This window comes from Marmota monax, unplaced genomic scaffold (assembly GCF_021218885.2).
Source record: "Marmota monax isolate L192 unplaced genomic scaffold, Marmota_monax_Labrador192_F-V1.1 WCK01_AAM20220418_F8-fsc01634, whole genome shotgun sequence".
Lineage (NCBI taxonomy): Eukaryota > Metazoa > Chordata > Mammalia > Rodentia > Sciuridae > Marmota > Marmota monax.
Window position 1 is genome coordinate 24,446 of NW_026692032.1, and position 26,798 is coordinate 51,243.

Here is a 26,798-nt window from a genome sequence, read left to right on the forward strand (position 1 = left end):
ATAGCCACAATTATATTGATCTGTGCCACTCTTTGACATGCTGCCTCAATTTTTTTTCTGGTCATGCAGTTCAAGGGAGCAAGATTTTGAAAAATTTCATAAATTCTTGGCAAAAGTGATAGGGATCTGATTTCAGTATTGTGGCTTCTCATGGTTATATAGAATTTGAGTTGTCTGTGTACAGGACAAACTGCAAGACAATTTATCTTTTCTTTCTACATTCTTCCAACTCTCCATTTACCACTTCTGGTCAATTTGGAATTCACCTCAGATCCATGCTAAGAATGGGATCAACCCTGAATCCTAACACAAGTAAACCCATGGCTATCACTTGGATAAATGTCCACCAAAATCCTATGTCTTAAAGAATTGGTTATCAGCCTTTAGTGTTTCAGGGAGATGGTGGACCCTTTAGGAGGTGGGGCCTATTGGAGGGAAGTTAGGTCATTGGAGCAATGCCCTTGGAGGGGATATTGAGATCCCAGACCTTTCTTGTCTCTCTTGGTTCTCTGGCAAACGTGCAGGAGTGCTGCATATTCCCACCATGATGGACTGCCTCACCTCAGGCCCAAAGGCCATGGGGCCATGCAACCATCTGAAACTGTGAGCCAAATGAACCTTTCCTTATTAATGAATATTATCTCAGTTACTTGGTCAAAGCTTTGGAAAGCTGACTAACACCTATTAATGTCAACTTATCCAGTTAATGCCCAAGATGATTCTACCTGGCAGTCCCTATATAAGATGGCACTCCTTTGTGTGCAAATCTGTTTGTATGAAAACAGAAGAACTCTAAATGTGTCACCATGACTCTTACCTGGCTATGCCTACTTCCCTCCTAAGAGGCCTCATATTTTAAGGCAGAAAGTCAGGCACGGGGCAGAGATTATTGTCTGGCTTATAGAGCTGAGTACTCCTGTCTGCATCAATAGGGAAACATTTTAACATTCAAGCTCTAGAAAGAGTTTGAAAATCAACTACCATCAAGACCTTTATCCCTGGCTTTCATCACCTTTTCATTAGCCTGAGCCTGTGCAGTTCCTTTTCCATTTCTATTATTCTCAAACAAGGCCTTGGGTTTCCAAATCTTTGTTCTTTTGAGCCCCTAGCTATTTCTTCCCATTTTATTCCACCGAACTCCACCTCATACTCAATCTGTCCACCCCAGGCTCACAAGTCCTTGCCTGAAGTATGGCCACCTCTTTTTGATGAAGCCAGAGCTGCATCCTGTCTGCATTCCATCACTTCTAAGCAATTCCTTGTTCCTCCTTCTATAGGGGATTGTAGGATGATTATTAAGTCAGATTCTTGCATATACCCTGTTACTGAGATTTACTTCCCATTTGATCCCCAACTGGGGTAATTTTCAGATTTTTGAAAATATTCACACTTGACTTAAAGCTTTGACAGCACCACTAAACCTCACCATCTTCCACCCATGTCAAGATACAATCAACATCATAGCCTCACAGTTACTTGCTTTTCTCCATTTCTTTCATCTATCTACTCCCATGGCCATACCCTAAAACTTGCCATCCCCAAAACTATCCTTTTTCTGATGCTTTATATTTCAGTACCTCATTCCTCACCCACTTTCCTTGGTGATGTTTGTCACTCATTCTCTTCTCTTCAGTTTTTGGGCATCTCCCTTTTTACACACTCTATCAGCAATTCTCTGACCTTTCATCTTTTTTCTATTGAGCCTAGACCTCTTCATCAATTCTACTTTTCCTGTAAATCCATTAGGCTTATCTCATTATATATTTTATTATATACTCCAGTTGGCAAACCTTGCTAAAGAAACCCACAACTTAAAATATATAGCATCCTTCCTCTGGACTCTCATCAGATACTGAACATATAATTGGATGCTATTTTACCATCCAAGTGACATATATTATGTTAAAAACTGAACTTACTCTATCAAAATTTGGTTAAGCTTGAGTGAAGAATTTGTTGTTGACTTTCACAAATTGCTGTTTGTAAGATGTTTAAAATCATTATTTTTTGCATTTAAAAATGAAGAAATGTCATGCTATATTTGGCATGGTATCTTCTAGACCAGGAATGGAAAATATACTTCTTTTTCATGCCAATTTCAATTGCTTAGAGTACCAGTAACTCATTTGTATTGACTACTGAACACATAATGCATAATTTGGTTAACAGGATTTGGACATTAGACGATTAGAGAAGGCAGACAGTTTTCCAAGCAGTGCTTAGCTGATGTGTATTCAACCATCAGGTTTCAGCTTAAACAGAATTTCCTCAAAGAAAATTTATCTTGAAACTTGATCTAGATTTTACCATGTGGTCCTTATCATAGCTCTTAACTAATATCCCTGCCCTAATAGACTAACAGGTTCTGTAAGAGAACTTTCCTATCATGCTTACCATGGTATCCTAGGCTTCAGTGTCTAGCAAATGCTTAATAAATATTTGCTGAATAAGCTGCATGGTTCTAACCTGCAAACCTGCTTTGCACATATTTTTTTCTAGCCAAAAGAGGCCATTTGTTGTCTCCCTAAGGACACCATATATCCCAACTTTCATTCCTGCCATACACTCAACACTTACAAATGAATCTTTATTAAAGACACTTCAATGCCTTTTGTTAGACACTTCAATATTTTATGTTTTCAATGTATATTGTAAGAAAATTTATATAAATAAATAACTTTGTACATAAAAGTAATACTTCCTCTTTCACATTGCCTCTCAGAAGCAGAAAATTCACATATTTTGTGGAAGTAACATTTATCAGGTAACAGTTGAGGACAAAACAATGGTTAACAACAGAATTATATAATTTTGACAATATTATTTTCCTATCATGATGCTGTTTCCTTGGAGGGGGGTCAGGAATAGTTCTGGTGCCTTAGTTCATGGCGGGAATTTAGAGACAAACAATGGTGAAGCTATGTTCATCAAACAAACTCTTCTCAAGTTCAAGAGTCTAATAGACCACCATACAATAATCATGGGAGACTTCAACACACCACTCTCGCCACTGGACAGATCTTCCAAACAAAAGTTGAATAAGGAAACTATAGAACTCAATAACACAATTAATAACCTAGACTTAATTGACATATATATAGAATATACCACCCAACATCAAGCAGTTACACTTTTTTCTCAGCAGCACATGGATCCTTCTCAAAAAAGATCATATATTATGTCACAGGGAAACTCTTAGACAATATAAAGGAGTAGAGATAATACCATGCATCTTATCTGATCATAATGGAATGAAACTGAAAATCAATGATAAAAGAAGGAAGGAAAAATCATGCATCACTTGGAGAATGAAAAATAGGTTACTGAATAATCAATGGGTTATAGAAGACATCAAGGAGGAAATTAAAAACTTCTTAGAGATAAATGAAAACACAGACACAACATATCGGAATCTATGGGACACATTGAAAGCAGTTCTAAGAGGAAAATTCATTGCTTGGAGTTCATTCCTTAAAAAAAGAAAAAAAAACCAACAAATAAATGATCTCATACTTCATCTCAAAATCCTAGAAAAAGAAGAGCAAAACAACAGCAAAAGAAGTAGAAGGCAAGAAATAATTAAAATCAGAGCTGAAATTAAAGGAATCGAAACAAAAGAAACAATTGAAAAAATTGACAAAACTAAAAGTTGGTTCTCTGAATAAATAAATAAAATCGACAGACCCTTAGCCATGCTAATGAAGAGAAGAAGAGAGAGAACTCAAATTACTAACATACGGGATGAAAAAAGCAATATCACAACAGACACTTCAGAAATACAGAAGATAATCAGAAATTATTTTGAATCCTTATACTCCAGTAAAATAGAAGATAGTGAAGGCATCGATAAATTTCTTAAGTCATATGATCTGCCCAGATTGAGTCAGGAGGATATAGACAACCTAAACAGACCAATATCAATTGAGGAAATAGAAGAAACCATCAAAAGACTACCAACTAAGAAAAGCCCAGGACCGGATGGGTATACAGCAGAGTTTTACAAAACCTTTAAAGAGGAACTAATACCAATACTTTTCAAGCTACTTCGGGAAATAGAAAAAGAGGGAGAACTTCCAAATTCATTCTATGAGGCCAACATCACCCTGATTCCTAAACCAGACAAAGACACTTCAAAGAAAGAAAAATACAGACCAATATCTCTAATGAACCTAGATGCAAAAATCCTCAATAAAATTCTGGCGAATCGGATACAAAAACATATCAAAAAAATTGTGCACCATGATCAAGTAGGATTCATCCCTGGGATGCAAGGCTGGTTCAATATATGGAAATCAATAAATATTATTCACCACATCAATAGACTTAAAAATAAGAACCATATGATCATCTTGATGGATGCGGAAAAAGCATTCGACAAAGTACAGCATCCCTTTATGTTCAAAACTCTAGAAAACTAGGGAAAACAGGAACATACCTCAATATTGTAAGAGCAGTCTATGCTAAGCCTCAGGCTAGCATCATTCTGAATGAGAAAAATTGAAGGCATTCCCCCTAAAATCTGGAACAAGACAGGGATGCCCTCTCTCACCACTTCTGTTCAACATAGTTCTCAAAACACTGGCCAGAGCAATTAGACAGATGAAAGAAATTAAAGGCATAAAAATAGGAAAAGAAGAACTTAAATTATCACTATTTGCAGATAACATGATTCTATACCTAGCAGACCCAAAAGGGTCTACAAAGAAACTATTAGAGCTAATAAATGAATTCAACAAAGTGGCAGGATATAAAATCAACATGCATAAATCAAAGGCATTCCTGTATATCAGTGACAAATCCTCTGAAATGGAAATGAGGACAACCACTCCATTCACAATATCCTCAAAAAAAAAAAATACTTGGGAATCAACCTAACAAAAGAGGTGAAAGACTTATACAATGAAAACTACAGAACCCTAAAGAGACAAATAGAAGAAGATCTTAGAAGATGGAAAAATATACCCTGTTCATGGATAGGCAGAACTAACATCATCAAAATGGTGATATTACCAAAAGTTCTCTATAGGTTTAATGCAATGCCAATCAAAATCCCAACGGCATTTCTTGTAGAAATAGAGAAAGCAATCATGAAATTCATATGGAAAAATAAAAGACCCAGAATAGCAAAAACAATGCTAAGCAGGAAGTGTGAATCAGGCGGTATAGCGATACCAGACTTCAAACTATACTACAGAGCAATAGTAACAAAAACAGCATGGTACTGGTACCAAAACAGGCGGGTAGACCAATGGTACAGAAGAGAGGACACAGAAACCAATCCACAAAACTACAACTATCTTATATTTGATAAAGTGGCTAAAAGCATGCAATGGAGGAAGGATAGCATGTTCAACAAATGGTGCTGGGAAAACTGGAAATCCATATGCAACAAAATGAAACTGAATCCCTTTCTCTCGCCATGCACAAAAGTTAACTCAAAATGGATCAAGGAACTTGATATCAAATCAGAGACATGGCGTCTGATAGCAGAAAAAGTTGGCTACGATCTACATACTGTGTGGTCGGGCTCCAAATTCCTTAATAGGACACCCATAGCACAAGAGTTAATAATTAGAATCAACAAATGGGACTTACTCAAACTAAAAAGTTTTTTCTCAGCAAAAGAAACAATAAGTGAGGTAAATAGGGAGCCTACACCCTGGGAAAAAATCTTTACTCCTCACACTTCAGATAGAGCCCTAATATCCAGAGTATACAAAGAACTAAAAAAAATTAGACAATAAGATAACAAATAACCCAATCAACAAATGGGCCAAGGAACTGAACAGACACTTCTCAGAGGAGGACATACAATCAATCAACAAGTACATGAAAAAATGCTCACCATCTCTAGCAGTCAGAGAAATGCAAATCAAAACCACCCTAAGATACCATCTCACTCCAGTAAGATTGGCAGCCATTATGAAGTCAAACAACAACAAGTGCTGGCGAGGATGTGGGGAAAAGGGTACACTTGTACATTGCTGGTGGGACTGCAAATTGGTGTGGCCAATTTGGAAAGCAGTATGGAGATTTCTTGGAAAGCTGGGAATGGAACCACCATTTGACCCAGCTATTCCCCTTCTCAGTCTATTCCCTAAAGACCTAAAAAGAGCATGCTACAGGGACACTGCTACATCAATGTGCATAGCAGCACAATTCACAATAGCAAGACTGTGGAACCAACCTAGATGCCCTTCAATAGATGAATGGATAAAAAAAATGTGGCATTTATACACAATGGAGTATTACTCTGCATTAAAAAATGTCAAAATCATAGAATTTGCAGGGAAATGGATGGCATTAGAGCAGATTATGCGTCTAGAACTGGTCAAGGCACGCATCAGTGACCCCTGGCCCCTCTAAAGGGCACAGTAGACAGCGGTCCACAGCCAGAAAGGGGAGCAGGGAACTCAAAGCCCCATCAAGTCTCTGGAGCACAGCTTCTCCCAGGAGGTCACACACCCTCTGCCGAGTAGCAGGATGGTGGCTCCTCACCCTAGGAAATAGACAGGTTCAGGACTGTGGGACTCAACACCTGCCCTGCTTCCCCAGGGCTCCTGGCCTAGGACAACAGAGAACCACGCGTCCCTGGAGTTCCCTCATGTGGTCCCTGCCTGAGCAAAGAGCTTGTCATCGGATACCACAAGAGAGACGAAGCAGCACCCTAAAGCACCAGGAGGGTGAATCTAACACCCCAAGTCCAAGGGCAGTGAGCAGGAGGGAGAGGCAGGCTGCTGCATGGCACACAGTCTAACCACTGACCCACAGAGACCAAAACACCAGGTCGCCGGAGGGATGCATGTGAGCCCTTGATGCGAGAGACACACAACGGGAGGGACCGGGTAAGGACTCTGGCAGTGAGCGCAGCATGAAGTTCCAAGGCCCCCGCAAGTGTGCCTGGCACCCTTAACGCTTGCTCACATTAAGTGACAATTTTTATAGGCCAAGCCTACAACAAGTGGGAAAGGAGAAAACCCTCCCAAACTCTCCTGAAAAATACAGAAACCCAACAGGACTAAACTAGAGCATTATAAAACTGAAAATTTCCACCTGGCAAGGACCTGTTCCCCCAACAAAAGCAGAGATCTAGAAACTGGTGCAGACACGGGAACATGGCCACATTCTCCAACCCTTGGCTATGCATCTCTGGCTGTGCATGCAGGATAGAGAGGGGACCCAGGTTCCCTCTCCAGGGGTCACCACTGTGGCTCTCAGCTTGGGCAACAGTGAGCTCAGGTGCCCTCAGGCCCAGCCTGGGTGTCTCACCTGGGGATCTTCCAAAGGGATGCGGGGTGGGGTAGGGGGGTGGGGTGAGCCTCCATTCACATCCACCTCCTCCACCAGGCACGACAGGTAACTAGAAGAGCCAGGTCCCTGGGGAAGCTGACAGAGATACAAGCGCTGAGGAAACACAAATTTTTCCACAGTCAGCGGGTCGCCATTGCTCTGTTCATGCTCCCAGTGTGGTTCAAACACACTGTCTCTCTCTCTCTCTCTCTCTCTCTCTCTCTCTCTCTCTCTCTCTCTCTCTCTCTCTGATACTGGGGCTTGGACCCAGGGATGCTCTACCACTGAGCCACATTGCCAGCTTCTTCTTTTTTTTTTTTTTTTGAGAAAGGTCCCACTAGTTTACCGAGGCTGGCCTCAAACTTGTGATACTCCTGCCTTGGCCTCCCAGGTCACTGGCATTACAGGTGTGCCACACCATGGCCCAGAGGCCTAAGGTACAGTGAGAAGGGTTCTTTAGGTTGCCCTTCCCAGACAGAAGCTCCTTGACTTCAGGAGCTTTTTCCATACCCAAGAAATCCCTGGGGACAGAGGCTCCTCATGGGGACAGACAGGATACACCTCTATTAATCCAAAATTAGGAGGTAGGAAGGGCCTGGAGCTCAAAGCCCTGACAGTCCTGCTTTGGGCCTGGCTGGCCTGGACATCTATCCTTCTTTCTGCCAGAACAGGGCCACTGGCAGGCCTGCCTCTGAGCTGCTTTTGCCCCCGAGGCCTGCACCCCTTTCTAGTCCACTGCTCTCTGGGCTCTGGAGGATCTGCCTCCACAGACCAAAGCCGAGGGCACTTAAAACTCATGCAGCTTCTGACAGAAGTTCCAGCTGCCGTGGAGGATGCACGAGATGGAGTTGTGGCTGAGGTGCAGCTGGTGCAGGGCCATGAGGCCAAAGAGGGAGCCGCTATTTACTTCCACCAGGCTGTTGTGCTCGAGGTGTCTGCAATGACAGCACCCAGGGTCAAGGGGTCCAACCTTTACCCAATACCCAGAGTGTGCCTGGTCAGTGCTCCGATTAGACATGGCGGTCACACTGAGGATGTAAGAGCACATGGGAAGCTTGGAGACCCCCTGGTGTGCACACACATGATGGAGAGAAGATGGGCAGACCCCAGGGGAGGGTCTGAAGGCCAAGACACACTCAGAAAGTTCCGGAAGGGCAGGGGACATTAGCCATAAGTCACTTTTAGCTGAGTCAAAGTGAACCAGACAGATGAGTGGGCAGAGGAGCTCTCAGCAAGGGCAAAGCCAGGAGAGGAACAGAGAGAGAGAAGGGGAAAAGGGAGGCAGCCCTTATCCTCATCCAACTGATAAAATCTACTGTGCCAGGAGACATGGCATTAGCTCTGGGGTCCAATGACTGTATGATTTTTGTTTTTCTGGTACTGGGGATTGAACCCAGGAGTGCTTAACCACTGAGCCCCAGCCCCAGCCCTATTTATATTTTTTTTATTTAGAGACAGGGTCTCACTGAGTTGCTTAGGGCCTTGCTAAGTTGCTGAGGCTGGCTTTGAACTCATGATCCTCCTCCCTCAGCCTCCTGAGCAGCTGGGATTACAGGTGTGTGCCACTACTCCTGGCTCCATGACTACAAGATTTAAATCTTGATTTTGCCATTTTGATGGCTTAATGAGTCTGAACACCTTTGAAATGGAAACATCCAGAAGAATCCACCTCGTGGCGCTGTATGGAGAGGGAATAGAGAATGTACATCGGGGTTGTGGGCAGTGTGAGGATCTGGCTCCCAACAAACTCATTAAGTATGCACAGTAGGTCCCTGACTTACAATATTCCAACTTGTGATGTCCACACTCTATGAAGGTGTGAGACTAGCACACATTCTGCAGAAACTCCACTTGGAATTCTGAATCTAGATCTTTCCTACTTGGTACAGTCCTTTCTCAACACTCTACCATGTGTTGTGCTGCAAGCTAGGATGCCCTGGGGAGTAGAAATTAAGTGTATTTTCAACTTATGACATCCTCAGCTCACAGTGGGCTTCTTGGGATATGACCCCATTGAATGAAGAGCATCCATGTGCCATTCCCTCACTTCTCAGAATCCTCACCAATGACAACTCTGCCCAGACACCTGGTTTCTCTCATGGAAGTTACCGATGCACATTTTGCTCTTTTTTTTTTTTTTTTTTTGGTACCAGGGATTGAAGTCAGGGGTGCTTAACCATTGAGCCACACCCCCACCCTTTTTTATATTTGATTTAGAGACAGGGTCTCGCTGGAGAGGACCTTGATAAGTTGCTGAGGCTGGCCTCAAACTTGCAATCCTCCTGCCTCAGCCTCCTGAGCCACTGGGATTACAGGCACACACCACCATCACCGGCCCTAATTTGTATAAATTTGTTTCACATAAAAACGAAATGGTAGAGCCTCACACTGTTTTCTTCTGAAAATTCTCTTCATCCTCAGACCATCATCAACTTAGAACTTCAGATTCTAAATGACAGGCTTGAGGAAGGAAGAGTGTTCTGGAATATGCACCACAGAGCTCCAGCCCAGCTGAAGTGGCAAAGGAGGAGAAGCCACTGGCATCCTGGTCATGCAAAGCAGAGATGCTTCTGCACAGTACACTGTGGGGCCTGGACCTAAGCTTCTGGGCTTGGTTTCAGTTATAAAGACAAGTAGTGAAGGAAAGAAGTGGGTAAAGATACTGGTGCAGGTGTGTCAGCTTGGAAGTAACCAACTGCAAACAGGAAAACCAAGAGGAACTGCTGAGACCCAACTGTCTCCTGAGAGAAGAACGGGGATGGGGAGGGAGCCAGAGGGAGGGGACAGACAATGGGTGGGCAGCAGCTGCTTTCCTTTACTATCTGATTCATTCACGCAGAGGCATTACCTCTGATGAAAAATAAACAAATTTAAATGTTGAACGACAGCAGTTTGCTTTCCTCTGCCTTTTTTTTATGTTGCCTTTGTTTCTGGCAGGCCTCGGCTCTGATATTGGACACATCTGGCCGAAGATAACGTTCTCTTGATAAAAGCTGCACATCTGCACCAAGTGCCTTGATGAGCTCACAAGACAGAAATAAATCTCCTGTGATGAACTATACATTTTGGGTCCACCTGCACATCAAGGAAGACTGTCAAACCCAAAATGGGGAGGGAAGGAGCTTCCTGGGGAGTGTGAGAGTGGAGAGGATGTGGGGAAGGATCTGTTCCACAGCGAGGAAGTAGGGGGTGGGAGGAGGCCCAGGAATGGGGCTCCTTCCTGCAACACCTGACCTGATTCACAAAAACCTCCTCCAAGAGATGTTCCTACTCTGCTATGGAAACACGAACAGATTTGGTTGAGTCTGCAGAAACACTGAGTTGGGACCACAGCAAGGCTCAAAGGATAGGTGGCCTTCTGGGCGTGGTGGTGCAAGACTGTCATCGAGGCAGCTCAGGAGGCTGAGGCAGGAGGATAATGAGTTCAAAGCCAGCCTCAGCAAAAGTGATGCGCTCAGCTACTCAGTGAGACCCTGTCTCTAAATAAAATACAAAATAGGGCTGGGGATGGGGATCAGGGGTCAAGTACAATCCCTGGTACCAAAAGAAAAAAAAAAACAAAAAAGAAAGAAAAAGGAAAGGTGGCCTGCTCTCCACCTAGTGCTCAGCTGAATGGACACACACAGGCTGCCCCACTCCCCACAGAGGCAGGGTGCAGAGGCCACGGCCTCACCCTTGGGCTGGAGCCCTGCCAGGGCCCGCCCACACTTACAGCACATGCATATTGGACAACCCCCAGAAAGCACCATCAGTCAGCTTGCTGATGTTGTTTCTCTGGAGCTTCAGCACCTCTAAGCTGTCCAGGCCCTGGAACGTGAGGCCCTGGATCAACTGAATCTGATTCCGATCAAGGTCCCTGAAGAGAAGAAGCCCACAGGCTCAGAGCCTCCCTGTGCACATTCCATACACACACACACACACACACACACACACACACACCATGTCGAGTTTCCCAGCCAGTGAGCCAGCGGGTATCAAATGCAAGAACATTTGCAGTCAGGGCATCTGTCGGGATCTCCATGTATGGGGCAGAGTGAGCAAGAGCAGTGGGGGACACCCCATGAAGCACACACATTCATCTGCTGGCTCTAGTACTAGAGAGCCTTGGGGGACCGAAAGGACTCTGGGTGGCCTGGAGGGGCAGGGAAGGACACACGGAGCTAATGGGAAAGCCCTGGTTTCCCCGAAGTATTTCTGCAGCATCTCGTGACCCAACCTCCTCAGCATCATGGAGACCTTCTCCGCAGACAGCCCAGGATCCACACCCTGCTGAGCCTCAACAACTGTTCTCATCAATTTAAACCAAATTTCCACTACTGGCTTGTTTTCCTGATATTTACTCTTCCAATAATAAAAAGAAGCCGAAAATCAATCAATCAATCAATCAAGAGCCAGGCGTGGTGGCACAGGGCTATAATCCCAGTGGCGTGGGAGGATTGTGAGTTCAGAGCCAGCCTCAGCAACTCAGAGAGGCCCTAAGCAACTCAATGAGACTCTGTCTCTAAATAAAATACAAAATATGGCTGGGGAGGTGGCTCAGTGGTCGAGTGCCCCTGAGTTCAATCCCCGGTACCAAAAAGAAAAAAAAGCAAGAGACAATCATAAATCAACCACCTTGTAAGATTTAGGAGATAAAGATTGCCATCTCCTGCTTACCGCCTCTAGCCATGCTAACTTCCTGCTAAATTCAAGAAATGTCAAGGATACCATCAAGCCTGAGGTACATATTTTACGGGTACCTTTAAAAACAACACTAAAATCTCTGAGATAAATAAACAGAATGCATGCAGCCTAAGCACTAGCCACGTTAGCTAACCAGCAGGATTCCTCATGTCATCAAGGAGGACACCAGCATGGACCCATACTCAGTGGATCTCATCCCTGCAAGATGAGGTGGGCCACCGGCACCAGACCCAGCTCCAATCTGCTTTTACTAGGTGTTGCCATAGGGGCATTAATTAAGGTTCATGCAGAACTTTACTTGGGGCGGGTGAGGGAGTAGGTGTTGCATTTGGTACTAGGTCCTTGGGGAAGTTTGGCCCCCATAAAATTGGGCTATAACCTTAATTAAAGTGCTGGTTTCTGTACTCACAGTTGTGTCAGCCTGGGTAACTTGAATGCTTTTATAGGAAGCTGGGTGATCCTGTTTTTGCTCAGGTGAAGAAAAAGCAGTGAGCGTGACAGGCCATCGAATGCTCCCAACTCCAGGGTGCCAATGTGATTGCTGGCCAGGTTGCTGGAATGAGTCAGGAGAGAAAATGTCACAGCCATAGGAGGCCTTCCTCGTTCTGTTACAGACACCAGACCTAGCAGGATCCGAGCTGGGAAAACACGCTAAGACACACCCAGAAGGACAGGTTTCCTGAGGAGACGTCTGTCATCATGAGGCTTCAGAGCCTGCCCTGCCACTGCAGGTGGCAAGACTGTCCAAGGTCAACCTCCACTCAGCCCAGAGCACACAGCACCTGTGGCTAGTGGGCCCAAGAAGGCAGGAATGACCATCAGACACCTCCACCCCCAGCCCTGCTGCAAACCTGCCAACCTCGGGCCACACCTGGCCTGCCACCCTAGGCCAACCGAGAAAAGCCCTACACAAAGCACAAAGTCAGCTCAGAGGCCAGGTCAGATTCCATTCCACGATTTGGGGAATCTGTCTTTAATCCTGAAGTAGGTCTCATTTTTGGACTTACATAATAAGTGTGTACAAGCTAATTCCTTAAAATGATTTTAAATACCTGAAAGAAACCCTCTAGTTAAAGAGACCTAAGCCAAGTTCTTTAAAAAGCAAGCCATACCACGCCTGTAATAACAGTAGCACGGGAGGCTGAAGCAGGAGGAACGAGAGTTCAAAGCCAGCCTCAGCAAAAGCGAGGTCCTAAGCAACTCAGTGAGACCCTGTCTCTAAATAAAATACAAAATAGGGCTGGGGATGGGGCTCAGTGGTTAAGCGCCCCTGGTTCAATCCCTGGTACCCCTGCCCCTGCCAAAAAAAGACAAGCAATACTTTTTCAGGGCCATCTCCTTTGACCATACCGAGCAGATGGACTGCAGTGTACAACACAGATATGTGTGTCACAGTGTGCAAAGCATAGCAAGCAGTGGAAAAGAAAAGGGAAAAAATAAAGGGTATAAAATAAATCAGTATTCCTATGAGAAGTTACCCCTCAACACCCTTCTTACTGCTTTTCCTAGACAAAATTTTGGTGTTTTTTTTTTTTTTTTAAACAAAACAAAACAACAACAAACAAAAAACAGCACCTAAGTGAAAAGGAGAAAGCCCAGGGATTCTTCTACCCTGGGGGGAAGGAACAAGGCTCCTCTGGATTCTTTACCAGGCAGAGCCCCCAGCACAGGGCACATGAGGATTCTCTAAAAATGGGGCTGGACTGTTTGTTCTTGACATTCCAGATTAGAGAACAGCCTCTGGGATGAAGATAGAGCAGCCACAAGCTGCCAAAAGAGAAAATCCCTCCTGCTTTCTTGCAGGGACAGAAGGTCAGTGCAATTCCATTTAGCAGTGGTGATTTCTTGGTTCTGAGCAAGGGAGTGTCGGGCAGCAGCTGGACACCTCGGGACAGGCTCCACTTGAGGCTTAACAAAGGCCAAGGCCTCCTGTTCCCGATTTCAGCACCTTGATGCAGCCTGAGAATGACTTGGAAAATCTAAGGGCTAAGGTTCATCTTCCCTGAAGAGATGGGTCATGACTACCTCTAAACAGGACTCACAAATGAGCTCCAAAATGACTCCAAAACAGTGATGACAAAGGGAATGGAAACTCACTCAGATTTGGAAATGTCTCTTCAGATTCTTCCCCAGAGCAACACTTTCCTACCCACAGGCCGTGGGTGCTGCAGGTTTTATCATTTTTACTCCTGTCTACCATCCACACCGCAGGTAAGATGGGGCTCGAACACGGGTAAGAGACACATCAGCACAGTCCTGAGAACACACAGAACCAGGAGCCGCCTTCCCAGACAGATCCCGTGAGCTGTCTGATCACTGTGCGACGCTAGGAAGAAAGAGCCTGGAGAGTCTGCAAAGCACTCTCTCTGCAGTGTGGGCCTCTAAGCTCCCCTGAGCCTTCTCTCCAAGCTCTGATGGGAAGCAGCCCAGTAAATGGGAGTAAAAGCAGGCTTTGTGGTCAGGGCAGACCTCAGAGTCTTGAACTCTTCTGTCTGAGGGGTGAGCTTCCTGGACAGGCGAGTCCACCTCTCCCTGCCCAAGGTGTCCACCTTGGGTGTAACACAGACGAATACTACGGGACTGGAAAGGTTCCATCAGTGGGCATCAGAGGCCAATCCCTCCTGCCTTGCACCAACCCCAGGGCTGAAAAATTGTTATGGTTTGGATGTGAGGTATCCCCCAAAAACTCACCTGTGAGATGGTGCAAGAAGGTCCAGGAGAAATGACTGGGTTGTGAGAGCCTTAACCCAACCAGTGAATGAATTCCTGATGGGATTAACTGGGTGGTGGCTGGAGGCTGGTGGAGGGGGCATGGCTTTGGGGTCTCTATTTGTCTCTGGAGAGTGGAGTCTCTCTCTGCTTCCTGATCACCATGTGAGCTGCTTCCCTCCACCACATTCTTTCTCCATGATGTCCTGCCTCCCCTCGAGCCCTGAGGAATGGAGCCTGCTATCTATGGATGGAGACGTCTGAAACTGTCAGCCCCCAAATAAACTTTTCCTCCTCTACAATTTTCTGGTTGGGTTTTTTTAGTCACACAGTAGTGAAAAAGCTGACCAAAGCAGAAGTGAAATATGCAGACTGTGTACAGACCTGGGCAACGGAGGCCTCCAGCTGACCTAGAAGCAGAGGGACAGCCCCAGCCACAGAAGTACTTACAGCTCTCTTATGTACAGTCCAGGGGGAAAGCAGCCGCTCCGGATTTCCGTGATATTATTCGAACTCAGATCCAACACTTCCAAGGAAAGGTAGGCCTTCAGCTGGCTCCCGTTCACGCTGCGGATCCTGTTGTGTTGCCTGAAACACACAAGTGGAGGTGACTCGGGCATTTCTTTTTGCAGAGTAACTACAAGAGCCAGGCATAGTGGTGGACGCCTGTAATCCCAGTGGCTCAGGAGGCTGAGGCAGGAGGACCTTGAGTGCAAAGCCAGCCTCAGCAACTTATTGAGGCCCTAAACAACTCAGTGAGACCCTGTGTCTAAATCAAATATAAAAAAGTATAAGAATTCTCTTTCCTATTTTACTAGTTGTTTGCTCTTTCATAACATGACCCTCTAGTGACACTCAAAATGAGTTTTCCTGTTGTTCTTCCCATCCATGATTAGCTGCTGGCTTCAGAGAGTATGCTGGATTTTCTCATATGGGACAAGCTGTTTGCAAAAGTATGGGGCAAGAACACAGGGGTGATCTCTAAGTACACAATCATGGCATGACCTGCATCTACCTATATACTCACCATAAAGGATGTACCAGTGCAATTGGGCAGCTCCAAACCAATAACCTTCTGCAATCTTCAGGACCCAGTCCACTGCCATGAGATAAAAGGCTTGTAGGCATGAGCCCAGGTTTAGTCATATGGCTGTGTGCAGTATTGGGGATTAAACCCAGGGCCTCATGGATGCTAGGAAAGTGCTCCACCACTGAGCCACATCCTCAGCCCTCTCTGGGTCAGTTTAATCCAACTTCACAAATCACTACGCACTTTCACAAATCACTACTGACACCTCCCATGTGCCAGGCATGGAGACATACAGGAGATTAAACACACACACACAACACACACACACACACACACACACACACAGATAAAATCATGGTAATCCTCATACTTTGCTGGTGGGACTGCATTTGACCCAGTTACCCCACTCCTCAGCATAATACCCAAAGGACTTAAAATCAGCATACTACAAAGACACAGTCACATCTATGTTTATAGCAGCTCAATTCACAAAAGCCCAGCTACGGAACCAACCTAGATTCCCTTCAAGAGACGAATGGATAAAGATAATGTGTTATATATACACAATGGAATATTACTCAGCCTTAAAGAAGAATGGAATGATGGCATTTGCTAGTAAATGGGGGGAAATGGAGACTATCATCCTAAGTGAATGAAACACACCAATTCCAAAAAAAAAAAAAAAACAAAGGCTGAATGTTCTTTCTGATATGCAGGTGCTAATTCAAAATGGCAGGTGAGTAGGGAAGAATAGAGGTACTTTCGATTAGGCAGAGGGGAGCAAAGGGAAGGGAGGGTGTTTTGGGGGTAGGAAGGATAGTACAAGAATGGGACATTATTACCCTGTGTGCTACATAATTACATGACTGGTGTGATTCCACATCATGTACAACCAGAAGAAGTTATACTACATTTATGTTGGATGTTTCAAAATGCATTGTACTGTCATGGATAACTAATTAGTACAAATTTAAAAAAACAAAATAAAATCCTGGCACTCTGCAAAGGGAGAGAGGAGCTCACTGCTGGGTCTCACTGGAATCAAATCCCCTGCAGCTCTAATGGTGTTGTTCCTCAGTTTTCTCATCTAAATGATGCAGCCGAAACCTGTCATTTCTGGAATATGGGCAACCCAACTTAAAACCATGCTAAAGGGATAGCAGACATTAAGGAAAGTGCTCTGAGGGTGTCCTGCCCACATAGGAAGGCACTGTCCACTATGACTTATTTTCATCTTTAACCTTCGAGGCCTCTGACAAACCCCAAATCTAACCAAGGGACCAGCAGTCATTAATCAGGACAAAGGTAACTAACTAATGCTAAGCGGGACAGGGCCATGGGCCTGTTGTGAACATGGCACTGCCTCGCAGATTCAAACTGGGACAGGAGATGCATGAGAATCTGCTTGGTTGCCAGGCGCAGTGCTGCCTGTCATCCCAGTGGCTCTGAAGGCAGGAGGATCGCAGGGTCAAAGCCAGCCTCAGCAACTTAGTGAGGCCCTGAGCAACTCAGTGAGACTCTGTCTCTAAATAAAATACAACACAGGGCTGGGGATGGGGCTCAGTGGTCGAGTGCCCCTGAGTTCAATCTCTGCTACCCACCCTCCTCTCCCCACCTTAAAAAAGAATCTGCAGGGTAGCAGTGCTGTCCTGAGGGTTCTAGGCACACACTTCTGCCAGGTTGAGAAAAGAGGGGCAGCTGTCCAGCCGATTGGAGCCAGGAAGCCAGCCGTTGCTTACCAAGTGGCATCTCCTTTAAACCAACCCTTGAACATTGGTTCCAACAAGGCAGGAACGAGGACCTCTTTCCCAGAAGTTTGGGGGCCTCCCTCGGCTCCTTTTGTTGTTGTTGGTGTTGTTTTTTCTTTTCACAAGTCTCCCAGGCCCTAAATTCAAAACTAGATTTACAAGGGCCCAACTCTGCTGACAGGGGGAGCCTCCTTCTAATGAAAGGACCCTTCCCTCCACCTCCCCTCCTCACCACCCCCTCACCAAGCTACTTCCTTTGAGATCTGTATTCAGTTCTTTATTAAACATAGTCTCTTATAGTTTTCAGACTCCCAAAGCAAAAGAACAGAAAACCTTTATTATGCAAAATATGGGAAGAAAAAAGATCAAGACATAAAGGAGAAAGTGCTATGACTCATCTGGGAACTCTGGATACCATGCCAGGGAGCCAGGAAACAGGGGGTCTGGAAACCAAAGGGACATCCCGGGGCCCAAAGCTGGACAAAGGGGTCGGTCCACTGGGGGGAGCCCTGAGGACAGCTGACCCTTCTCTCTGCTCCCCCACACCCCCTCCTCTGTCTTACTTGGTCTTTGTCTTGGGCCTCTTCCTTCTTTCTTGTCAGTCTGTCTCTTCACATTCCCCCCCCGCAACCCTGACCCCCCCCCAAAAAAAAGGACACTGTGAGAAAGACAAGTCTCTGGTACCCTGGCAAAAGTTCCCAACTGAGCAGAAGAGGCAGCCATGGAGATTGGACCATGGTGGCCTGGGAGAAGTTGCCAGGGCTAGTGCCCGAGCCAGGACACTGGGGCTGGGAGGCCAGGAGCTTGGCACAGGGGACAGAGCTGGCAGGGCCACCCCAGGGAACGGCTCCCCTGGGCCAGGCTAAGGAGCTGGGAATCTGGCTCCCCACAGGACAGGTGGGAGGGGTGGCAATTCAGAGGCAGGCACAAGAGAATGGTAAGGGGAGGTCTCTCCCTCCCAGGAGCCGGAGATGACATCATCAAATGGTAAGGGGGACCCTGGGCAGGCTACAGGCCGTACCTTCCATCCCCACCCACTGGCAGCCGCAGAGGTCAGTTCAGGGGTCGCATGGACATTTGTAAATCAGGTACCTGGCAAAGGGCTACTACCCGGAATATAGTCAGCACTACCCCACACACACACACATTCCCACAGCTTCCACATCTGCACGTTCCACTAACTGTAGTAGAAAATGCAAAAGAAACTGTCTGGAGTGAACATGTACAGATGTTTTCCCTGTGCCTGTCTCTAAATGGCACGGTATAGTTATCTACACAGCATTGATTTACACTGCATGAGATAATGTAAAAATTTGGAGATGATTTAAAGCATTGATTATATGACACTATTGCATTACTTTGTACAAGGGACTTGAGGCTCCATGGATTGGTATTTTTTTGGCGGGGTGGGGACTTGCATGACTGTATATATAGAATCCCTAGAACTGACAGCAATAGAGAACAAATGTCCTAATGAAAACATGGGCAAAGGGGACCTGGGGCTGGGGCTCAGTGGTACAGCTCTTGCCTAGTATGTGTGAGGCACTGGGTTCGATCCTCAGCACCATATAAAAATAAATAAATTTTTAAAAATTGGCAAAGGACTTTATAGACATTTCTCCAAAGAGGACCAAGTAGCCAACAAACCCATGCAACCATGTTTGAAGTCAGCCTTCACAAGTGAAATGCAAAACAAAACCCTGATTAAATATCTGCTCACACCCATCAGTGTGGCCTCTATCAAATTAAAAAAAAAAAAAAAAAGTTAAGCAGGGGTGAGGACTTGGAGCAGTTGAAACTTTGTGGCAATGTAAAATGATGGAAAGCTGAAGAAAATGGTTTTCTGACTCCTCAAAACATTAAACACAAAGCCAGGAGTGGTGGCACACGACTGTCATCCCACTGGGATGACAGGCATGCACCACCATCCTTGGTGCCTTTCTTATTTTTTGAGACAGGGTTTCACTAAGTTGCTGAGGCTGGCCTCAAACTTGTGATCCTGGGCTGGGGATATAGCTCAGAGCTTGCCTGGCATGCACAAGCCCTGGTCCAATCCCAGCACACCACATACACACAACTTGGGATCCTCCTTCCTCAGCCTTCCAAGAGGCTGGGGGGAGGGTTATAGGTGTGCACCACTCCACCTGGCTCATTTCCATATTTCCTAACACATTTGGTTATTGATTAGTCTTCTTTTAGTCTAGCTGGTGGATGGTCCAGCAGGCAATTCCTCCACCAGAAGGAGCATGGTTCTTTATCGTGAGGAAAAAAACATACCCACCTCAACTGTGGCCATAGGTTCTACACTGAATACAGACACAGAGCTCCACCATCTGAGAGTACCACTCATTTTTTTAAGACAACTATTATTTCACACTTCCAGGGATAAATAGCACACTCAAGAGATGATTTTTCACATGCATCTTCATGATGTCTAAAAAGGTTGGGCCTTCTGCTACATATTAGGAAGTTTTAACGGCAGGGGAGTGAAGAGAAAGGAAAAAGGCCTCATTTATTCTCACTCCTTAGGCAAGAATAAATGCTCCAGCCCCCATGCAGGCAGGCACACGTGTGAACGTGTAGTCAGTTTGAGGAATGCTAGCAACTATTTATTACTCAGTATGATTTCACCTGTGCCTCAAGACTAATTACTGGCAGTCCCAGCTCAGGTCCCGAGGCCAAGACTAATTTTCCAAAATTAAAGTCTAGGTCTCTTTCCCCCCTTGCTTGCAGGATAAGCCCTTAGGGGGACTTTAATTATTCACCCAGCCCTAGGGGATGGAGGCTCCTGTGGCTGCCTCCCCTCCAAGACCTGCTCTTTAATTACACTTTAATGTGAATTGATCTCTGCACTAAGGAGACTGTAAAGAAGATTGATCTCCTCTCTCTCCCTCCCCCCCCCCTCTCTCTCTCTCTCTCTTTCTAGAGGGTTTGCTAGAGAGTTAGGTATTCCCATTGATTTTATGTCACTAGCAGATCCAGCCAGGAAGAGGGCTCAGGCGGTTGCTGCCAGTGATCTCTCCAGCTCCTCACTTGCCTCAATATGAGAGAGGTCACCCACAGGACACCAGGTTGCTTTCCTCCCAGGCTGTGTTCTCTGGGACTTACAATTTACTAGGATGTTAAATATCGCATCCCTTTTATTTAATCAGTTTTTCTTCGGCTAAGAGGTCACAGCAAATTAGAGGACTTAGAACCATCTCAGGTATTTTTATTTAATTTATTCATACTCTAAGTCTTCCAGGTACATTTGTTAACGGGAGAGAAAAATTTTCCTCAAAAGCAAATGACAGCCATGCGTAGTGGCCCATGCGTGTAATTGCAGCGGCTGGGGAGGCTGAGGCAGGAGGATGGCAAGTTCAAAGACAGCCTTAGCAACTTAGTGAGACCCCAACAACTCAGCAAGAAATATTTAGAAATAAAATATTTTTTTTATAAAAAAGGCTGGGATGTGGCTCAGTCATTAAATACACCTGGGTTCAATCACTGGTACAAAACAACAACAAAAAAAAGCAAATGACATTTTCAGATATGTGGACACCAGAGGCTGAAAGGAAGGGAATACAGGAAGTGAATGCTGATGGGTGGAGGGTGTGAAGGGGGTCTCTTTTTGTGGTGGTAAAAATGTTTTAGCATTAGATACTGGTTATGGTTGGACACCATTGAGAAGGTACTAAAAGCTGAACTGTATATACCTCAAAATATTTAAAATGTTGAGTTCATTAATTTCATCTCAATCAAAAAAATCCAAAGAGCCCAAGTGCAGTGGTGCACGCCTGTCATCCCAGGCTGAGGCAGAAGGATCATGAGTTCAAAGCCAGCCTCAGCAACTTAAATGAGACCCCCTGTCTCTAAATAAAATACAAAAAAAGGGCTGGAGATGTGGCTCAGTGGTTAAGGGCCCCTGGGTTCAATCCGCAGTAACTGCCCCACCCCAAAAATTTTTTTCAAGATTAGAAATATTTCAGTGTGTTTAAACACACACACACACACACACACACACACCCCTAAGGAATTTTGACAGCAATTTCACAAAGACACAAGTAACTGTGTCAACCTGGTTTTTGTTTTTATCTCCCACCTGGTGGACACAGGTCAGGGAGAGCAAAGGAGGTGGCACGGTGAAGAGGCAAGTTCTGACAGGTACCACCACCACCTGGAGAGGAAGCCGGGCAGACACAGCCAGGGCGGCCTCTGCATGGGGTTCAGAGTGAAAATCAGTTTTCAGTCTGCTTTCCTCCCAGGAATGAAAACCAATCAGTCCTCCACACCACAACCAACCTCCTCCATGGCGTAAGTGCAGAACTGCCGCAGGAAAAGCAGAAATGTTCCTTTAGCAGAAATGTTGCTTATGCCTCAGACAAAATTACTGTTGCTGTGGGAACTGTAACTGGAGTTTCCTGGACTTCTAATTAAAAAAAAAAAAAAAAAAATCTCTAATGTGAAATTCGACTGGCAGACTCTGCTCCCATTTAACAAAAGGCTGTTTCTTTTTCTGAGAACTATTTTTATGAAATTAGCGCCCTCGCTCCAACCCAATCCTATTAAAAGCTTTCCTGGAGTTTTATACTTTCTGATATTAAGGACAAATGGCTCTGGTATTATCCTCAGGACAAGATGCAAATAAATCTGCTCTCTGACAAATACTTTAATTGAGTTAGATCCCTTTAATCAGAAAGTATTAACCAATTGAAATTGTGCTGTAGGACCCAAGTTCCCAAAACTCTAGAACTCTCTCTCTCTCTCTCTCTCTCTCTCTCTCTCTCTCTCTCAAAGCCCTGATATTAAAGTCAGGCACAAAACAAAACCTCTTCCCAGGAGACCCTTCCAAGGGTGACACTCAGCAAAGAAGGGAACTGGAGTCTGAGAACTCAGGGCACGCCTGTGTGACAGAGAAGAAGAACTCAGCTCCAGAGGCCAAGTCTAGGATGACAGGTGTCTGAGCTGAAAACCACAAATCTGCTATTTCTGCTGAAAGACACAAAGTACAAAGAGCAGCTACTGGACAGACGGACCAACCATGTCTTCAGTGACATTGCCCCTGCCCTCTACTTCTGGGTCACCCAAGAAATCGATGCCTGATTCATCAAAAAAGAAAAAAAGGAACTTGTCCCAGGTCACACCTGCACCAGAGGCAGAGAAGGATACACACCAGATCTCCACTTTTCCTTTCTGCATTAGTCTATAAACTAGTCGCAACAAAATTGTCTCCTCAAACTCACATGGCCTCACAGTAATCATATTTTGCTTACTTTTCTGATCCTCCACCTGCTCAAAAAAGGGAAATAAACCACTGAACAGTGTGGCACATGCCTATAATTCCAGCAGCTCAGGAGGCTGAGGCAGGAGGATCATGAGTTCAAAGCCAGCCTCGGCAACTTAGCGAGGCTTTAAACAACTCAGGGAGACCCTGTATCTAAATAAAATACAAAATAGGGCTGGGGATGTGGCTCAGTGGTGAGCTCTCCTGGGTTCCATCCCTGGTACCAAAAGTGGGGGCAGGATAAAATACTGAGGGACTAAGGACTCTCAGATGTCAGAGTACAGCTCAGTGGTACGGCACTTGCCTAATATGTGAAAGGCCCTGCGTTCCATCCCCACTGCCATAAGCAAGCAAAAATGAAGTTTGTAACTATTAGCACATTTTCAGACAATGTGTCAGTGCTTCCACGTCACCTTGGAACAGCCTCTGGGACACAACTTCACGGGGCACAGGAGACACCTAATAATTACTCACAGAACACGGGACACATTTTAATTCTAAATTTCTGCAAGGCAACAGTACCTATCAGAAACACATGTTCTTCTAAGCTGATCAATGGGCACCACTTCATGGATGGAGATGCTAAAAGCCTTGTTGGGTCAGAATGGGAAAAATGTCCTTTGGCTACAAAGTGACCCTCATCCACTCTCTGCTCATCCTCTGTTGTTCTCTCCACCATCCTTCATGTAGACCACAAAGGAAACCCAGAAATGCATGCAGGGTGACCGCAAAATCATCTAGACTCCTGTTCCCCAGAGGTCACGCTGCTAACCTAACTGTCTGCAGACACTCGGTCCAGGCATCCAGTCTGAAAACCTCCGAGAAAATGAAAATAAAGACCCTTTCATTTCTGTTGTCTCAGAGAAATCACTGCCCAAGTCAGATGGAGACTAACTTCAGGCCAGAGAGGTTGCCAATGCTAACCTGCATTTTCCAAAACTGAATCGGAGTGAGAAGGGAGTCAGTGTCTCTCTCTCTCTCTCTCTCTCTCCTATACATATTTCAACACAGTCTAATGGAATAGCAGGAACAAGGCCAGACAGCCCCACTGCTACTGGCACTGGGGCCAGGGAACAGAAATTTATTTTTAGTCAGCAGAGCAAGGAGTGATTCAAGTGCCACAGGCCCGGGGTGCAAGCTGGGGGCCTTCCTGCCTCTGGCATGGGATACCTCACAGTCACCTACCATGCTCCTTGCTCCAAGGGCAGGGGGTGGACAAAGAAGCCTTGGAAGGACACACTTGTCCCATCTCAATTCTACCTCTCCATTTTGCAACTTAGTATACATTTGGGGAGTCGCACCTTCTTCTCTAGCAACTCCAAGATATGCTCTGCTATCCTGGCTCCCTCACCGAACAAGAAAAGGAGGAATGAGTGGCCGAATGGCCTGGGAGCTTGTTAAAAATGTGGTTTTGGGGGATGTGGCCCTGCATTTCTTCGTTTGGGGTGGTGTTGGGGGTGGGGTGTGCCAGGGATTGGACCCAGGGACACTTGACCACTGAGCCCCATCCCCAGCCCTATTTTGTGTTTTATTTAGAGACAGGGTCTCTCTGAGTTGCTTAGTGCCTTGATTTGCTGAGGATGGCTTTGAACTCACCATCCTCCTGTTGCAGCCTCCCGAGCCTCTGGGATGACAGGCAGGCAACACCGCACCCGCCTGGCTGTGGCCCTGCATTTCTAATGGGCCTGATGTGGATATGATACTGCTGGTGCACAACTTGGGCTCTCAGGATTCATGAGCATCTCCATGCACTTGGCTTGAGGAACACTCTGGGGGTTTCCACATCCCCAGCTCACCTCTCCAAAAGCTGACTCATTTAATGTAGCCCACGATTAGGCACCTTGCAGGTGCTGCGCACAGAACAAGTGGGCACAAAAAAGAAAGTGAACCCTCTGCTCATACTTCAAGGGCCATGGTTTTCCTGCTTTCAATATTCATTCCTTCACAGGGAACAAAGACCGTCCTACAATGCCTGTGGGCCTACAGTGAGGTCTCATCAAGACCCAAGGAGTTATGTGAGAACCAGCCACCATTAAGAGCCACCAAGTATCACATATTTGCTAAGTGACCCTCATGATAGCAAGTGCTTCATGTATGTTCTGCTTCCTTCTAGGCCTGGCCCTGTCCACTTGTAATCCCAGTGACTCGGGAGGCTGATGCAAGAGGATAGCAAGTTTAAGGCGAGCCTGGGCAACTTAGTGAGGCCCTAAGCAACTTAGCTAGGCCATGTCTCAAAATATAAAAGAGTCTGGGGATGTGGCTCAGTGGTAGGGTGCCCTGGTTCAATCCCTAGTATCCCTCCCCTCCAAAAAAAATGTCAGAATCACATTTTTCTTTTATGAGATTCAGAGATGACGTTAACTGTCCAGGATAGGGTGAGCCACCACCCAGCCCCTCCCCAGGCTTTCCTGAAGAACCCTCAGCAGCCTGGAAAAAGGTTCAGCTCCAGAGCATGTTTCAAAAGGCTGCTCCCTGAACACAGGGCCCGCAGCCAGCCAAAATCCAAGATCGACACACTAACCCGAGATCTTTTTAATAGTGCCTTCCTGCCGTATCCCCCTGCTCAGCCTGCTGAGTTCCAGGGTTCCAGAGAAAAGGACGCACACAGGTGAGCAAACGAATTGTAAAACTAGCAAAATCAAGATAAAGTAAAAATGTGCAGGGCTGCAGTGTGGACAGGAAATTCAGTAGGAAGGGGGTACTCTGCTCGGGAAGCTGCCCAAAAAATCTGGTGGAGCGCATGGCTGGACTCCCAGCTGGGAAGACCTGTCAGGCTGCAGGAGCAGGGCCAAGCCAGGTGCCTCGGCCCCAGCAAAGGCAAAAGGCTCAAATGATCACACCCCGGGGCTTCCTCACTGCATTTTTTGGTTAAAACCATTTATGTCCTTTTTGGTTTCCTCTGTAAGAACACCCAGATTTCACTTCAGTCTATCATTGACCATTACAATGAATTCCTCTTTTTTCTGCTGATTTCTGAGGCCAGGAGGCACTTCATTATTTTATATATTTATTTATTTATTTTATTTTAGAGCCCTAAAAGTAAACTGAGTCTCAGTCCCAAATTCACTGGCACAGAGCTGAGCCTGCTATCTTATAATTCACACAGCTTCCTTTAATTCCAGTTTATTCACCTGAGCTGCAACTTCATGGGTCAGAGAGCAAGTAGAAAAGTCCTAGCGTCCCCCAAATGGGAGACAAGTCAAGGGCTGGAGAGTGGCTCAATGGTAGGGCACATGCCTAGCTAGCATGTGTGAAGCCTGAGGTTCCATCCCCAGCACTGCTGGAAATAAATGGGTGTGGGGGGCAAAACCTCCAGCTTTTGATTCTGCAAAACCCCAGAACAGCAAACAAGGCATTTTCTGTGATGAAGGTCATTCTCCACCAGTGAGCAAGCACGCCACCACAAGTTCTCCTGCCACCAGTGTCAGCAAGCCAAAACCACGGACCCACCATGGCCCAGAGCCCCAGATGGCACTACTCACAGAAAGAGAGACACCATGTGTGGAGAGGCAGCACCCAGGGATGGTATGGCTGTCAACTCATTATTATGGAGGTACCTGCAACAAAAGCAAGAGGGAATGGACCATATGGAGCACTTAAGTTAAGCATTTAGAAACACAAACATACAAGGCCAATCAAAACCACCATGAGCCAGGCGCGGTGGCACAGACCTGTCATCCCAGCAGCTTCGGAGGCTGAGGCAGGAGGATCGTGAGTTCAAAGCCAGCCTCAGCAACTTAGTGAGGCCCTAAGCAACTTAAGGAGACCCTGGCTCTAAATAAAATATAAAAAGGCCTGGGGATGTGGCTCAGTGGTTAAGCACCCTGGGTTCAATCCAGCTACCAAAAAATAGATAGATAGATGATAGATAAATAGAAACCCCCTGCTGCATTCACCACAGGAGGTGTGAAATAAAAGAATCCACAAGTGAGTTTTTAAAGAGAAAGAAGTTCTACGAAGTCACAAAGCCTAACTATTCCTCACACCCCTGGTAAGAAATTAACACTAGCATCAAGTTCAGAAAAGAAATCAAGACTAACAGACATCGAGTAATGAGAATAGGCCCAGATACAGG

The 26,798-nt window shown here is 45.7% G+C and overlaps 1 protein-coding gene across 7 annotated transcripts in view; it reads right to left on the bottom strand.

The window, feature by feature from the left end:
- LOC124099152 (leucine-rich repeats and immunoglobulin-like domains protein 1) overlaps nt 1-26,369 on the bottom strand; it is a 49,220-nt gene extending 22,851 nt beyond the window's left edge. The window contains exons 1-3 of one of the 7 annotated variants that reach the window (XM_046454182.2): nt 26,206-26,369; nt 15,133-15,270; nt 12,383-12,526 (exon numbers count right to left, since the gene is read on the bottom strand). In XM_046454182.2, the coding sequence (XP_046310138.2) occupies nt 12,383-12,526; nt 15,133-15,270; nt 26,206-26,222 (299 nt within the window). In that variant the 5' untranslated portion in view covers nt 26,223-26,369. Of the gene's footprint in view, nt 1-10,665; nt 15,271-17,451; nt 17,667-26,205 lie in introns of those variants that run through there. The other 6 variants (XM_058582802.1, XM_058582807.1, XR_009227860.1 and 3 more) reach the window with 6 other exon arrangements.
- Between the last annotated feature and the right edge of the window lie 429 nt (nt 26,370-26,798).